At 39.1% G+C, this 14,832-nt stretch overlaps 1 protein-coding gene across 1 annotated transcript; it reads left to right on the top strand.

Moving 5' to 3' along the window:
• The first annotated feature begins 7,732 nt into the window (after window positions 1-7,732).
• Window positions 7,733-12,934, top strand: LOC306833716 (chitotriosidase-1-like). Its single transcript, XM_079359204.1, has 9 exons — window positions 7,733-7,820; window positions 7,959-8,160; window positions 8,259-8,315; window positions 11,214-11,364; window positions 11,488-11,612; window positions 11,702-11,825; window positions 11,916-12,098; window positions 12,250-12,366; window positions 12,464-12,934. Exons 2-9 carry the CDS (start codon window positions 7,976-7,978, stop codon window positions 12,659-12,661), a joined length of 1,140 nt encoding a protein of 379 aa, XP_079215330.1. The 5' UTR covers window positions 7,733-7,820; window positions 7,959-7,975; the 3' UTR covers window positions 12,662-12,934.
• The last annotated feature ends 1,898 nt before the right edge of the window (window positions 12,935-14,832 follow it).

Genomic DNA, 14,832 nt, shown 5'->3' with positions numbered 1-14,832 from the left:
GTTGAGATTAAGCACAATTATGTTACTGAAGTCAGAGATCTTTGTTTACTCAGTTAAGAACAGGAATTCTTTCCCTCGCTCTTAAAGTTAGCAGATTAAAAAAAATCCTGAAGGAAAACAGTGTGAAATATCTGATTGAAGAAAAGTGGAGAATGAATCTCATTGTCTTTTGTGTTTTTCTTTTTCTGTTTTTTGATTAATGAAATGCAAACTCAAAATCCCGAAATGTTTTCAGGCTCCGATTATGAAAGGGTGGTGATGTTATTTAATTTCAAGCTTATGAACTGGCCACGATTGACTGCCAGGGGTGTCCATCTACGGCCCGCGGGCCAACTGTGGGCCGTGGTTCAGGTTATTAGGAAGGTTATTACATTTAGCCAAATTGGACAGTGATGTGACAAAATGACAATTTACAGGACTTTCTTCAGCTCGTCGTACAACTTACTAAAACCTAACTGTAAAAAATATAATAATGTATTCTTAGTTGTAACACTAGGGGGAGCTGCTGTCGTTAAAAAAGGCAACCGCCTTACAAAGCAAGATTAATCAAAATAAAGTTTGCAGTGGGTGACTAAAAATGGCAGAACCAAAGAAACGCAGAGGATTTCAGACACAGTTGGAAAATAAATTCGCCTACTTCATCATAGAACTGAAGGGGAAGTGTTTCTGGGTGCAGCGACACTATGAAACCAAACATCGGACGTACACCTCCTCACTGCTTCATTCCACCAGAGATGCGTGTTCGGTCAATTTCCGCTTTATTTCACTTTATTCCATTTTTCCGCTTCCACTGAGTCCGCTGCGCTCTGGCAGTTCGGACCCCTCCGAAGCAGATACGCAAGGCTTTGTCAGATGCCGGAGCACGACGCATCAGTTATAAAGAAAAAACACGCGACACTGGAAGTCAGACACGGATAATACATCAAAACATCCGGTTTACTTCCACGATAAAACACTTTGTCGGTTCAGAAAAATAACTGTAGCCTATAGGGTAAATTCCGATATATTGGGGCCTTTTTTGTAATTCTAACATTATCATGAAACACAAAACATAAACAACAAAGTATACGTTCCTAAATTCCTCAAGGTGTCTACTTTGTTCATGTGAAGATGTTTATCTTGTGCTGTTTTAACAGGATTACATTTACATCGTAATATCAATCAATCAATCTTTATTTGTATAGCGTCAATTTATAACAGGCGTTATCTCGAGACACTTTACAAAAGCAGGTAAAACTGCGGTCAAGCCAGCCGACGCTTCGTGAACGACAGACAAGCCAGCCGACACAGTTTTTTTGCTGAACGTGATAATAGAGGCTTTACGGTAATCGCGTCTCAGAACTGGTGCGTCTCAGTTAAGCCAATAGTTTTTTTATTGGAATTTCTAACAAGGCCCTGTTTCCACATACACATTTCACAATAGGGTAATGGGAGACGTACGCCGCCTCATTGTCACCCAGAAATATGATTTTTTTCTCCGCTGTATTGTTTCAAAATAAAAGCTCAAAAAACATTCAAACATGATACGAATTATGATTTTGGATTCAATTTAAAAGGAAACGCCCTGTTATCACAGACTAATTCCACTTCAGGGTTATAGTAGATGAACCCATGGTGTGACCCAATAAGTTTCAAGACATTCTGATGTATAGTTTCAAAATAAAAGCCTGTCAAAGTGCCAAATATGAGACATATTATGTATGATTTTGGATTCAATTTATAAGAGAACGCCCTGTTATCAAAGACCAATTCCACTTCAGGGTTATAGTACATGACCCCATGATGTGACCCAATAAGTATCAAGACATTCTGATGTATGGTTTCAAAATAAAAGCCTGTCAAATAGTGACATATGAGACATATTACGTATGATTTTGGATTCAATTTAAAAGAGAACGCCCTGTTATCAAAGACCAATTCCACTTCAGGGTTATAGTACACGACCCCATGGTGTGACCCAATAAGTTTCACCATGGGGTCATGTACTATAACCCTGAAGTGGAATTTGTCTGTGATAACAGGGTGTTTCCTTTTTAAATTAAATCCAAAATTATATGTAATATGTCTCATATTTGACAATTTGATGGGCTTTTATTTTGAAACTACACATCAGAATGTCTTGATACTTATTGGGTCACATCCTGGGATAATGTACTATAACCCTGAAGTGGAATTGGTCTTTGATAACAGGGCGTTCTCTTGTACATTGAATCCAAAATCATACGTAATATGTCTCATTTTTTACAATTTGACAAGCTTTTATTTTGAAACTGTACATCAGAATGTCTTGATACTTATTGGGACACAGCATGGGGTCGTGTACTATAACCCTGAAGTGGAATTAGTCTTTGATAACAGGGCGTTCTCTTTTTAATTGAATCCAAAATCATATGTAATATGTCTCATTTTTGACAATTCGACAGGCTTTTATTTTGAAACTATACATCAGAATGTCTTGATACTTTTTGGGTCACACCATAGGGTCATGTACTATAACCCTGAAGTGGAATTTGTCTTTGATAACAGGGTGTTCTCTTTTTAATTGAATCCAAAATCATATGTAATATGTCTCATTTTTGACAATTCGACAGGCTTTTATTTTGAAACTATACATCAGAATGTCTTGATACTTTTTGGGTCACACCATGGGTTCATCTACTATAACCCTGAAGTGGAATTAGTCTGTGATAACAGGGCGTTTCCTTTTAAATTGAATCCAAAATCATAATTCGTATCATGTTTGAATCTTTTTTGAGCTTTTATTTTGAAACAATACAGCGGGGAAAAAAATCATATTTCTGGGTGGCAATGAGGCGGCGTACGTCTCCCATTACCCTATTGTGAAATGTGTGTGCGTGGAAACAGGGCCTTGTTAGAAATTCCAATAAAAAAACTATTGGCTTAACTGAGACGCACCAGTTCTGAGACGCGATTACCGTAAAGCCTCTATTATCACGTTCAGCAAAAAAAAAAACTGTGTCGGCTGGCTTGACCGCAGTCAGGTAAAGGACCTTATCTCGGGCTCTCGCGAGTGAATCTGTTTAATTACCACGGAAATTCCTTTCTCTCATCTCTCCAGCTGACAAGTTTGGCTCTTGGGCTTTGACAGACAGCATATGCAGCGGACAAGCAATGTTCAAGGATCTGAATAGAAAGTTACGCAAGAAAAAGCAAATAAGACTGATAGACACTAGAATTGTCTTTGCGTGTTTGCACTGGCATTTTAATAACCTTATGTATTTATACTTAATTATTTTTTGATCATTTTATTCAATGCTTATTGTTGTATGCTCGATGTGAATGGTGATGTTAATTGTTGTCTTTTTTATGACTGAAGCACGAGTGAGGAGTCTGAGACAACATTCTCAATTTGTGAGACAGTAAAGTCTTGAATCTTAAGTGTCTTATGTGTGTAGTCTGTCGTGTATTTTGGGCTGGGCATATTGTTTGAAAGAATAATTGCTCTTTTAATTTTAGTGTTTTGTTGTTTGTAAGATGCACTCAGGATAACAATGAACAGAACATGTTGTAATGATGTGTAAATGACATAGGGCGTGAATCCATGTCTAATAAAAATGTAGTGGCATCACTGTGACATGCTTGAAGAAGGAGGTTTCTCTCTCTTTTAAAAACTACATCATCTGTTGTTGTATTACAGCAAACGTGCTGAACAAACTTAAATACTTTGCGTTATGTATCTATTAGTTAATTGTTGTGGTAAGTTCCATCAAGCCTCTCACTAAACTAATGAACACACAATGCAAACGTTTTAGGGTGTAAGCAAATAAAATAAGGCAAGTTTCAAGACAGAAGTTTTAGATAAAAATATAAACCGACAGTTGGTGTTAACACAAGAGGTTTATATCTTGTATGTTGAAGATCAACAAAAAAAGACATTTCTTTAGAAATGATATACTACAAAGGTCTACAATAATAGTAGAAAATAAAGTTTCTATGTTTTAAATGAAAAGAAAAACAAATTTCAATAGTTTCTGGTCAATCATTGGTTTTTATTATTAAATTGAATGTTTCGAATAAAGTTTTAGCTTTAGCGTGGCACAATGTATTTTCTTCAGAGCAGAGAGGGTAGGCCTATTGTAATGAATGTTGAGTTCCGAAAAATGGCACTTTTTAATGTCGCAAGGTCAGAGCCACGAAAAATAACCACAGAATGCATTTTTACAAAGTACAATTTGGGATCTTTATGAACACAATGAAAATAATTAATAAAGTTAATGGGGTAGAATGAGAGGAGTATCCAGTTACCTACTTGGAGAGCAAAAAAGGGCTTCCCATAATACCCATTACACACAGAGCTAGACATCTAGCTAAAGGCACACCACTTCAACAAAACACGCCTACTGTCTACTCCTGGACCCATCACACTTTGCCACAGCACACATTTAACCTATACACTGCACTGCACTGCACAGCACATGTGAATGCCACACGTAAGAGAGACCTTTCGGCTGGCCCAATAGGCTACGTTACCGCTATGCCGAGCCCGCCCCACACTAATTAAACACATCAATACGCAAGGAAGAAAGAATATAAAAGATTCAATTATGCTAAAGACTACTCAACTCGTCCGATCCTCTCCTGACACACGGTCTGCTATTTCTTCACTACCTATCTTCATTGCCGGCAGCCCAAAGTAGCTGCGAACGATACCCTCCCTCCCAAAAGAGTGCAGAGCAGTCCTGACGGTTGCTCTAGGAAAAATCATACTGCTATAGAATCAGCATCCCTCTTATCTCTCAGCTGTCAGTCACATCATTTGTTAGTTCCTCTCCTTGGGAAGGGACACAGCTTATATTTTTTTTCTGGTTCCAGTAGGGATGGGAAGGGGTTAAAGGTGCACAAGAAGATATCTGGAATTAATATCTTCTGGCTCTCTCGTTGCTTTCCTCCTGGACCTGGCATAGGAGCAAGAAAGCTCCAAAAAGCCTCAGCCAAGGTTTCAGCCCAGGCCTGTTGACTCCTGCGCTCTCTTCAGAGACTCTCACTGACTGATCATGAGTTTGTTTTACCTGTTTGTTTAATAAATCTTATGTTTGTTCTTCACTTGGGTTCTCCTTTTTTCCTGAACAGTGACAATAACAATGAATAGGACATTTTTCAATGATGTTTAAAGGACACAGGGTGTGACCATGTCTACAAACAGAATGGCTCATAGACAGCATTATAAAATGTAGTGGTGACATGGGGAAGGAGGTTTCACTCCCTTACAAACTACGTCATCTGCTATTGTATTACAGCAAAGGTGTTGAACAAACTTAAATACTTTGCATGATGTATCCCATGGTCAAATTTGAGTGATCTATTCCATTAAGGCTCTCACTAAACTACTGAACACACAATGCAAAGGTTTAGGGGTGTAAGCACATACAAGAAGGTTAGTTGGAAGACCGATGTTTATAATAAAATTTAACCTACAGTAGTTTTGAAAACAAGACCTATATGAGGTTTATATCTTGTATGTTGAATATCAATTAAAAAAAAAGACACAATTTTTCAGAAATGATTTACTTAAAAAGTCTATGATGATAAAAGAAAACAACATGTCTATATTTAAAACAAAAACAAAGCTAATCACTTTTTTAAGTGTTTACTTCAGGGTATACAAATCAAATACTAATCAAACAAAGCAGAAAAAGACAGAGGTTCTCTTCATCTCCAAAGCAGTTGTGTTACTGTGTAACTGTTTTCCAAATGGTAATTTAATTTGTTTTATCTCAAAATTCTTGAAAGCTTTTGCATTATGTCTAAAAATAGCAAACGTGTCAAACAAGAACAGCTTTCTTCATCCAAATATGTTTTCCTGTCCCTGAAGGTTGCAAAAAAGAGCCACAGGAACGAAGATCCAGCTTCAGATAATGATCCAAATATGTGCACCAATCTGATTTAAGTATCTTCTGGCAGTGATTTAAGACAGTTGCTTGGCTTTTTATATTTTATAGGTTGTTGAAACATTTGGACACTTTAGTCCGACACTTTCATGAGACACTCAGGTAACACTTGCTAATAACCATCATCAATAAAGACTAAATTGACAGTTATTAACTTTAGTTAATACTTGTTTTACTTTTTACTGACGATGAAATGATAGTTAACAATGTTTTCTCTTTGATTGTATTTGCTATTATGTTATTATGTATTTTATTTTTACAGTTTGTTATTGCACACATAACCTAATAACATAATAACATAATAACATAATCTTGTTGATGATAGTTTTTTTATTGGATAATAACACTGATAACAGAAGGGTTGTTATTCTCCCCTAGAAGATGAAAGGCCCTACCTAACTTTGTAAAAAGTGATTTTTTTATAGTTCAAAGGGCTTGGCATTTCAGGTGACTTCACCCAGCTTCCGTCATGCTTAACAATTAAACAATAACACTTTGGACAATGCAGAATTGCCGTAATTATCCCTGTCCTTTTTGTTTTTGCCGCACCTTGTGAGGTGTCTCCCTGTATTAAAACTCCAAAGTCGTCAGTCATCAGTCAGTCACAGTAGAAGGACAGTACATGCATCTTTCAACATCATTTCTGTGAGTATTCCTTTAACTTTGAATTTATAAAACCAAATATTAAATTTTTTGAGTTGTTTCCAGATGAATTGCTACAACTGCTTTCGTTCTCCAACTTGCTCAGAAACTTAACTGGAGAGTACAACAAGCCGGCATTTCACTGGCTGTTTTTCTTGTAATTTGTATAAAACTAATGTAAAGATTTGCTTTGCATTTTGTTAGGATTTTAAGTATTAAAGTTGTGTTGTAAGATGAAACCAATCCATTTATCCAAATGTGTAAAAGTTTAGTTAAATAAGGTCGAACCTGATTTCCAATAGGATAAAAAAAAAATAATAATAATCCGAATATTCTGTTTTTTTTAAGTTGTTTCAACATTAATTGTAACAACTGTATCGTCTCTCCAACTAGCTCTCAAGCTTAACTGCACACAGTTTAGCCAGAGAGAGGACAACAAACCTGCATGTCAGTTACCAATATTACAGTTAAGAGAAGCAGTTGGCTGAACATTCTTGCCAAACTAGTTTTTCCTCTGTGACTTCCACCACAAACCTTGTTGGAACAAAACATGGGGTGGTTACTGAGCATCATATCCAAACCGCTCCCTAGACTTTTCCATTTAGCAGGTGCTCAGTTTTGATTATATACCTGGCTTTTGTCACCAATTGTTGAGACTGAGTAAAAGTAAAATCTAACTGTAAAATGATCTTTGGATCTCAAGTTAGGACCAACACTCATGAGATTGCCTAATAATTATATTTGAGTTGTATATGCTTGAGGTAAATAGTACCAGATTTGTGTTGTGGAAATACACATTCATCTTAAATTATGAAATCTACATGTGCTTTCAAGAAGATTTTTTTTCATTGCATGTTCATAATTTTTTTCTACTTCCATTTAGTTACACAGCAACACAATGTGGAAGCTTACTCTATCTGCAGGTAAGGCATGCTGGTCAAGTACATGTTTGTTTGAATTTGTGGTTCAACTATATCTCCTAAAGTGTTAAGTGTACATTTGTAACGTCTCATGCAGGTCTTTTTTGTCAAGTAAACCCACAGTATTTTCTCTGAGGGGAAATGGTATTCATTTTACCTCCAATGTACTGAGATTACAGTAGAAATCCCAGAAAGCATGAATTCATTAACCTGGAACTTTTATTTGTAATGCTTTAATTATTTTGTCAGAATTTGTAATATAATTGACTGACTCATTAAGCATTTTATTAAACTGTATACTAACACGTGTGTCGTTCTAAAGGTCTCTGCTTGATCGTTGCCAGCTTGGGTAAGTTCATCACACAAATTGATCATAATCATAACCTTTATAGCTGCAGCAACTACAGTAAACTATCTGTCTAGAAGAAAAATAATATCCTGATTAAAAAGATGTTGTAAGTAAGAAGATTTTTTTTCTCGTCTATAGCTTCTACCTCCAGGCTGATGTGTTACTATAACAGCAAGGCTGAAGACAGACCAGCTATGGGGAAGTTCAGCGTTTCAGATATTGATCCAGACAAGTGTACCCATCTGATTTTTGCCTTTTCGGACATAAGTGAAAATGAGCTGGTTCCCACAAATATAAATGATGTTCAGCAGTACTTCGACTTTAACGCACTCAAACAAAGGTCAGTCCTCGGGTCTATAAATACTTTGTAGATGACATTATGATATACAAGGTATATGTTTTACAAAGAATAATCCTTTAACTGTGATACTCCTGTAGAAATCCACTTCTGAAAACCCTGCTGGCTGTTGGTGGAGATGAGTTCAGGACAGAAAAGTAAGTTATCTTCAAGGACATTAAGGCTGTTTTGGAAGCACACAAAAATACATTCATTGGAAACTTTAGTTTTCTTTATACAAGATTCAATACAATTAAATGCAACCCAGCTGACCACTATAGTCAAATAATGAAAAAAAAAATGTTTAAAAGAGATTTTGTTTCAATGAAATGTGTACAATATGTATTTCAGTTGCATAGATCAGTGACTGTACATTTTAATAATTATGGGAATCATTATACAATTTATTAGGGATCCGGCACCGACCTAGGCGCGAGAACCCTATTTTATCTGAGTTTTTAGGGCCCGAGCACTGACCTCAGAGCAATGACCCTATTGGAATGCAAGGAATTGTCATTCAGTGTTTTTCTTTGCAAAAATGAATCACTTATTTGGGGGCCTCAACTTACACGAAAACTCACCAAATGCTTTGTATAAAGTTTAGTGCGTGAAATTTACTTTGAGGTATATTGAGGTAAATTGGCTCAGTGGTGCCCCCTTAAAATAAAATGAAAAAAGCCAACTATAACAGCTTTTTCAGGCTTCACATTTTACATAAGACCAAGGCAAGTCTATTATTGCCATGGTATTATATCTTCAGGAAGTTCACCAACAATTTGTGAATGTCAAAATAAAGTGTAATTGTTCTCCATTTACAGGGTACATATTTCAACGCACCTGCCCTAGGGCGTTCATCTGAACAATTCAAGTTTTGTATCAGCTGATTGTTGAAAAGTTGACAATTCAAAGTTGTGTGAATCACAATGTTTCACCCGAGGGTGTGACCGTGGTGTGGTGTCAAAGTTTGATGTTGTTTTTGGCATTGTGTAGAAAAAACGAAAATGCTTTTAACTTTACTATGCAGTGTCATCACCAAAAAATTCATACTTAGCATGGAGCCCGCCCTGAAAACATCCATCTTTGAAATGTTTAAATGAGTCACAGCGCCAGCTGTTGACAGCAAGATCAAAGGCCTGAAACAAAAGCTGTTGCCTTACGAAAATTCGCCATCAAACAGGAAGCAGTTATTTTAGGGGCGTTACTTTGGTCGTATACACACGAAACTTCGCCTCAGTCAGGACCACTTTGTCAAAATGGATACTTTGATGCAATTATCTGTATTTGGCAGTATGGCTCTAAGGTAGGGTTTCTTAACCATGGGGCCGCGGCCCTTCGATGGGCCGCGAGCGCCACCTGCAGGGCCGCGAGGGGATAATATGTTTGCATCTGTGGGCCGTAAGGGCCGTGATCGTTGGCCTGCAGTATACTCTCCGACCACCAGAGGCAGTATCATCAGTTAGAAGTAGTGGAACTTTACAACGCGACACGCGCGACACTCGGCAGTACAACCACTTCCTCCACAACATCCTGTTTAGCGACTAGTTCTCCCAAGTCTTACCTAAATGCTGCATATGGTCGCCCTGTGCTCGGGTAAAGGTTGAACTATTTGCCGCAAGTATTCGTTGCTCTTTCGGCGGCGACATACACGATGTCTCATATCAAGGTTCTGTTTTAAAAGACGATACAACGCCAATAGCTGCTGAAGCACATAGCCGCCGCCATTGTTGTTTGTTCTCGACTACTGCGCATGTCTTTCGTCTTACTGTCACAGCGTCTCCGTGTAAACGGGGCCTGAATCTGAATGGAAACGTAATGGAGAGGTTCTTAAAACAAAAAAATAATGACGGCAACGGGGGCAGCACTACACAAAACAGAATGCTCTTTTTAATTTCAACAAATCGCTTTTGTTGCTAAGTTTATATTGTGTTACTTATCTAACAAACATGCACTAAAACATGGTTTTATATGAGCAAAATTAATTAAATGATGTTAACTTGTGCAAGGTTTTATGCATAATTAGCCCATGTATAGGTTGATATATTGATTAAAAAACAAAAATGAAGAACAGTGTTCATTATTACAACATAGTGACACAAATAGCTATTAAATAAAAATGGCCGCAAAAGTTAAATCAGAATTATTCACTCGATTGGGCCCCAGACTACCTTGCCCTGAAAATGTTGGGCCCCAAGGTCAAAAAAGTTAAGAAACCCTGCTCTAAGGGATCTCCCTGGTTTTTCCTGTGCTTATGTGGAAAGCATTAAGTAGGAACAGTACATATTTGCGCACACAAAGAAACCTATAAAGCAGGGAGATGAGCAGCAAACACCCCCCCAGGAGCAAGCCTCAATGACAAGCATGACATTGATTAAGTCAGAATAGCATAAATGAAGCAGCAGGGGAGGAGGAGGGTTGCAAATGCGGCATGCAGAGGGAGCAAAGAAGCATATGCTTGCTAGAGCAGTTTAAATAAGGTGGTGTAAAAACTCTTTGGCCAATAGGATGCTTTCAGCAGATCAGCTTGCGTGAGATCAGCTGACGCAATCTCTGGAACAATATTAGAGCGTGACTCTGTGGCCTACCTGAACTAACGCTATGCTCCATTTTATCCCACTGGGAAAGTAAAACTTTTTAGTTTCGTAAAAAAGTGTAAGTGGCGCATCAGAATCACGCTACCTACTGGGGAGAAGCAGCACTATATCTCAAACACAAATTTGACAGCTATTATCAGGTTTGGCCTCTAAAAAAAAGTCACATAAGAACAACTAACTGTAACCATAGCGCTACAATAGCTACAGTAAGTATTACCTCCTATATACCATATCAGATTATCTTAAAATTTCACGTGAATGGAATCAGTCCTTCGCTGATTGCATCTACCCCAATACAATTTTAACATCATTAAAGCATTACTCCTGGGAATAGTCGGTACTACATCTCATATAAAATATGAAATAAGCACCAAATTACAGGTATCAGGTCCTTCATTGAATAGCTGCAGTGTGAGTGCAAAGACCTCTTTGTGTTTATCTTTTTTTTATTTTTATGCTTACCAGATTCAGGACAATGGCGAGATCACAAGAGAACAGAGAAGAGTTCATCAAGTCTGTTGTCAAACTACTAAGACCACTGAATTTTGATGGGCTAAACCTGGACTGGAGGTACCCAGCTGAAGAGGACAAACAGAGATTCACAGAGCTTTGCAAGGTCAGATCCCGAATATGTTCTCTAGGACTTGGCATTTTCAGAAATAAATCATACTGTAAATGCCATGCATGACAATAAAAGTCATTTAACTGAGAATGATAATCATTCTTCTGTGTTGTATAGGAGCTCAAAACCGCCTTTGTGGATGAAGGAACATCAAGTAACCAGGAAAGATTAATCCTCTCAGCATCTGTCTCTGCTGAGAGGTCAACCATCGATGCTAGCTATGATGTGGAACAAATTGCCATGTAAAACAATTTTAAAGAAATCTCTGCCATATAAAAATAAAAAACTGCTGTTCTGATTTAGTAAAGGTGATTTCCTCTTAATTTATCAGGCACCTGGATTTCATCAATGTGATGACGTTTGACTTCCACGGCCCCTGGGAAAATGTCACAGCACATCACAGCCCCTTATTCAAGGGATCCCAAGACACTGGAGATGCTATCTACTCAAACACTGTAAACACAGGAGTTTATTTTTTGTACTGATTTGTATTCAAACATGTACCTGTGTCCTTTTTTGTTTGATAATTGGTTTTCACTTCTTAGGCCTCTGCCTTAGAGCACTGGAGGGACCAGGGAGCACCGAAAGAAAAACTGAACATGGGGATTGCAGCTTATGCACGAGCTTTTTCCCTGTCCTCGAATTCAAGTGCTGTTGGTGCACCAGCCAGTGGTCCTGGTGAGGAAGGCTGTTACACCGGTGAAGAAGGATTCTGGGCCTCTTATGAGGTATCACTGCATAGTTTCAATATAACAGTTTATAATAATGGTCTTATTATTTGATAACAGTTTTGTCTGTATTTTGTCTGCCAGATATATCTTTTTGTAATTACCATGACTTTAATTAGATCTAAATAACAACTGTGAATCTTCTTTTTAGACTTGCCTTTATCTAGATGGGGAACAAACCCATCTTATTTCTGATCAGAAAGTTCCATATGCCACGACAGAAAATCAGTGGGTTGGATTTGACGACACAACCAGCATAAGTACAAAGGTAATCATTTGTGTGTAACACATAATGCACACATTTTGGTTACATTGGGTTTTTTTTCATTCAGGTTGTTATAATGTTGTCTTTCTCATACTCTCAGATCAATTACCTCAAAGCAAACAACTTTGGAGGAGCTTTTGTTTGGTCTCTGGACCTGGATGACTTAAGTGGACAGTTCTGTAAACAGGGCAAGGGCCCATTCATTAGCCAACTGCATAATCTGCTTGTACCAGGTAAGCAAAATGTCATTTTTTTAACAGAAAGGAAGTTTCAACATTTATTAGTTCAAAAACCATAAACAATACAACATTCTATAGCCCACTCTTGTATACTTATATAACATTTTAAGCAGAGTACATATCTTGTTCAGCTTTTTAAAACCAAGGGATCTCAGAAGTCCTACTCATTCCATGTTTCCCACAGAATAACATAATACCTGGGTGGTGAAGTTCTGGAGGGGGGGTACAGGGGATAAACATAATTTTTTTCTTCACTCTATCTTAGGTACATGAAATTTCCCTGCCAAACAAAACATCTACCTGCGTTTGGTGCTTGGTGGGTGTTAATATTGGAGCAATCAATGCCCCCAATCAATGCAGTGGCCATTCTCTCTCTCTCTCTCTCTCTCTCTCTCTCTCTCTCTCTCTCTCTCTCTGTCTCTTGCTGATGTGATTCAGATCTTTTGGTTTTGGGAACACAAGGTCCTCAGGCACACCTGCATACTCCTTCCCAAACACGCTAACTATCTCTTTCTATCTCTCTGTCGCTTGCTCTCTCTTGCATGAAGTATTCTATAAATGACTGAAAATTGAAAAGTAAAGAGTGGAAATATACATGGGCAGCAAGTAATATACTTGGGAAGCCTGCTGCCTACTGTCTGTCATATCATAAAAGGATGTTCACGACAAGGTTAAAATCGATTAACACAATATATGACCCTGTATTTCTTTTAGGTTTCTCTGACACATCTACAACTACCCCTTCAAGAACTCTACCTCTTACAATGACAACTACCCCTTCTAAAACATCTCAACACCCTACAAGAACCACAACTCCCCCTTCTGCACCTACTGCAACCACAGCTACCCCTATTCCAACCACAACTGCCACTACTACAACCATAACAGCACCTACTACAACCACAGCTTCCCCTACGAAAACCACACCAGCATCTACTACAGCCACAGCTTCTCCTACTACAACCACACCTGCCCCTACAACAACAACAGCAGCACCTACTAAAACAAAAGCGGCACCGACTAAAACCACACTAGCACCTACTACAACTACAGCTGCCCCTACTGCAACCACACCTGCCCCTACAACAAAAAAAGGTGCACCTACTACAACTGCCCCAACGACAACCAGAGCTACCCATAGAAAAACAACAACAGCTACACCAACTGCAACCACAGCTGGCCCTACTACAACCACAGCAGCACCTATTACAAACAAAGCTGTCCCCACAACAACAACAGCAGCACCTACTACAACCATAGCTGCAACTACTACAACTGCCCCTACAACAACCACAACAGCACCTATTACAACCACAGCTGTCCCTACAACAACCACAGCAGCACCTACTACAACCATAGCTGCAACTACTACAACTGTCCCTACAACAACCACAGCAGCACCTACTATAACCACAGTTGCCCCCACTAAAACCACAGCTGTCCCTAAAACAACCACAGCAGCACTTACTACACCCACAACTGCCCCTACAACAACAACAGCAGCACCTACTACAACCACAGCTGCTCCTACTACAACCACAGCTTCCCCGACTACAACCACAGTAGCACCTACTACAACCACAGCTGCCCCAACGACAACCACAGCAGCACCTACTACAACCACAGCTGCACCTACAACAACCACAGCAGCCCCTACTACAGCTGAACCTACAACAACCACAGCAGCCCCTACTACAGCTGCACCTACAACAACCACAGCAGCCCCTAATACAGCAGCACCTACTACAACCACAGCAGTCCCTACTACAGCTGCACCTACTACAACCACAGCAGCACCTACTACAACCACAGCTGCACCTACAACAACCACAGCAGCACCTACTACAACCACAGCTGCCGCGACGACAACCACAGCAGCACCTACTACAACCACAGCTGCACCTACTACAGCTGCACCTACAACAACCACAGCTGCCCCGACGAGAACCACAGCAGCACCTACTACAACCACAGCTGCACCTACAACAACCACAGCAGCACCTACTACAACCACAGCTGCCCCGACGACAACCACAGCAGCACCTACTACAACCACAGCTGCACCTACAACAACCACAGCAGCCCCTACTACAGCTGCACCTACTACAACCACAGCTGCACCTACAACAACCACATTAGCACCTACTACAACCACAGCTGCACCTACAACAACCACAGCAGCCCCTACTACAGCTGCACCTACAACAACTACAGCAGCCCCTACTTCAGC

This window comes from Symphodus melops (assembly GCF_947650265.1).
Source record: "Symphodus melops genome assembly, chromosome: 13".
Taxonomy (NCBI): domain Eukaryota; kingdom Metazoa; phylum Chordata; class Actinopteri; order Labriformes; family Labridae; genus Symphodus; species Symphodus melops.
This window is presented reverse-complemented; position numbering and strand designations above follow the sequence as displayed.

Excerpts from the sequence above, each read along its gene's own strand:
- LOC306833716 (XM_079359204.1), top strand. The coding sequence starts at position 7,976 with ATGTGTTACTATAACAGCAAGGCTGAAGACAGACCAGCTATGGGGAAG. Across the intron at positions 11,365-11,487 it reads GATTCACAGAGCTTTGCAAG|GAGCTCAAAACCGCCTTTGT; the intron begins GTCAGATCCCGA and ends TGTGTTGTATAG. Across the intron at positions 11,613-11,701 it reads GATGTGGAACAAATTGCCAT|GCACCTGGATTTCATCAATG; the intron begins GTAAAACAATTT and ends TTAATTTATCAG.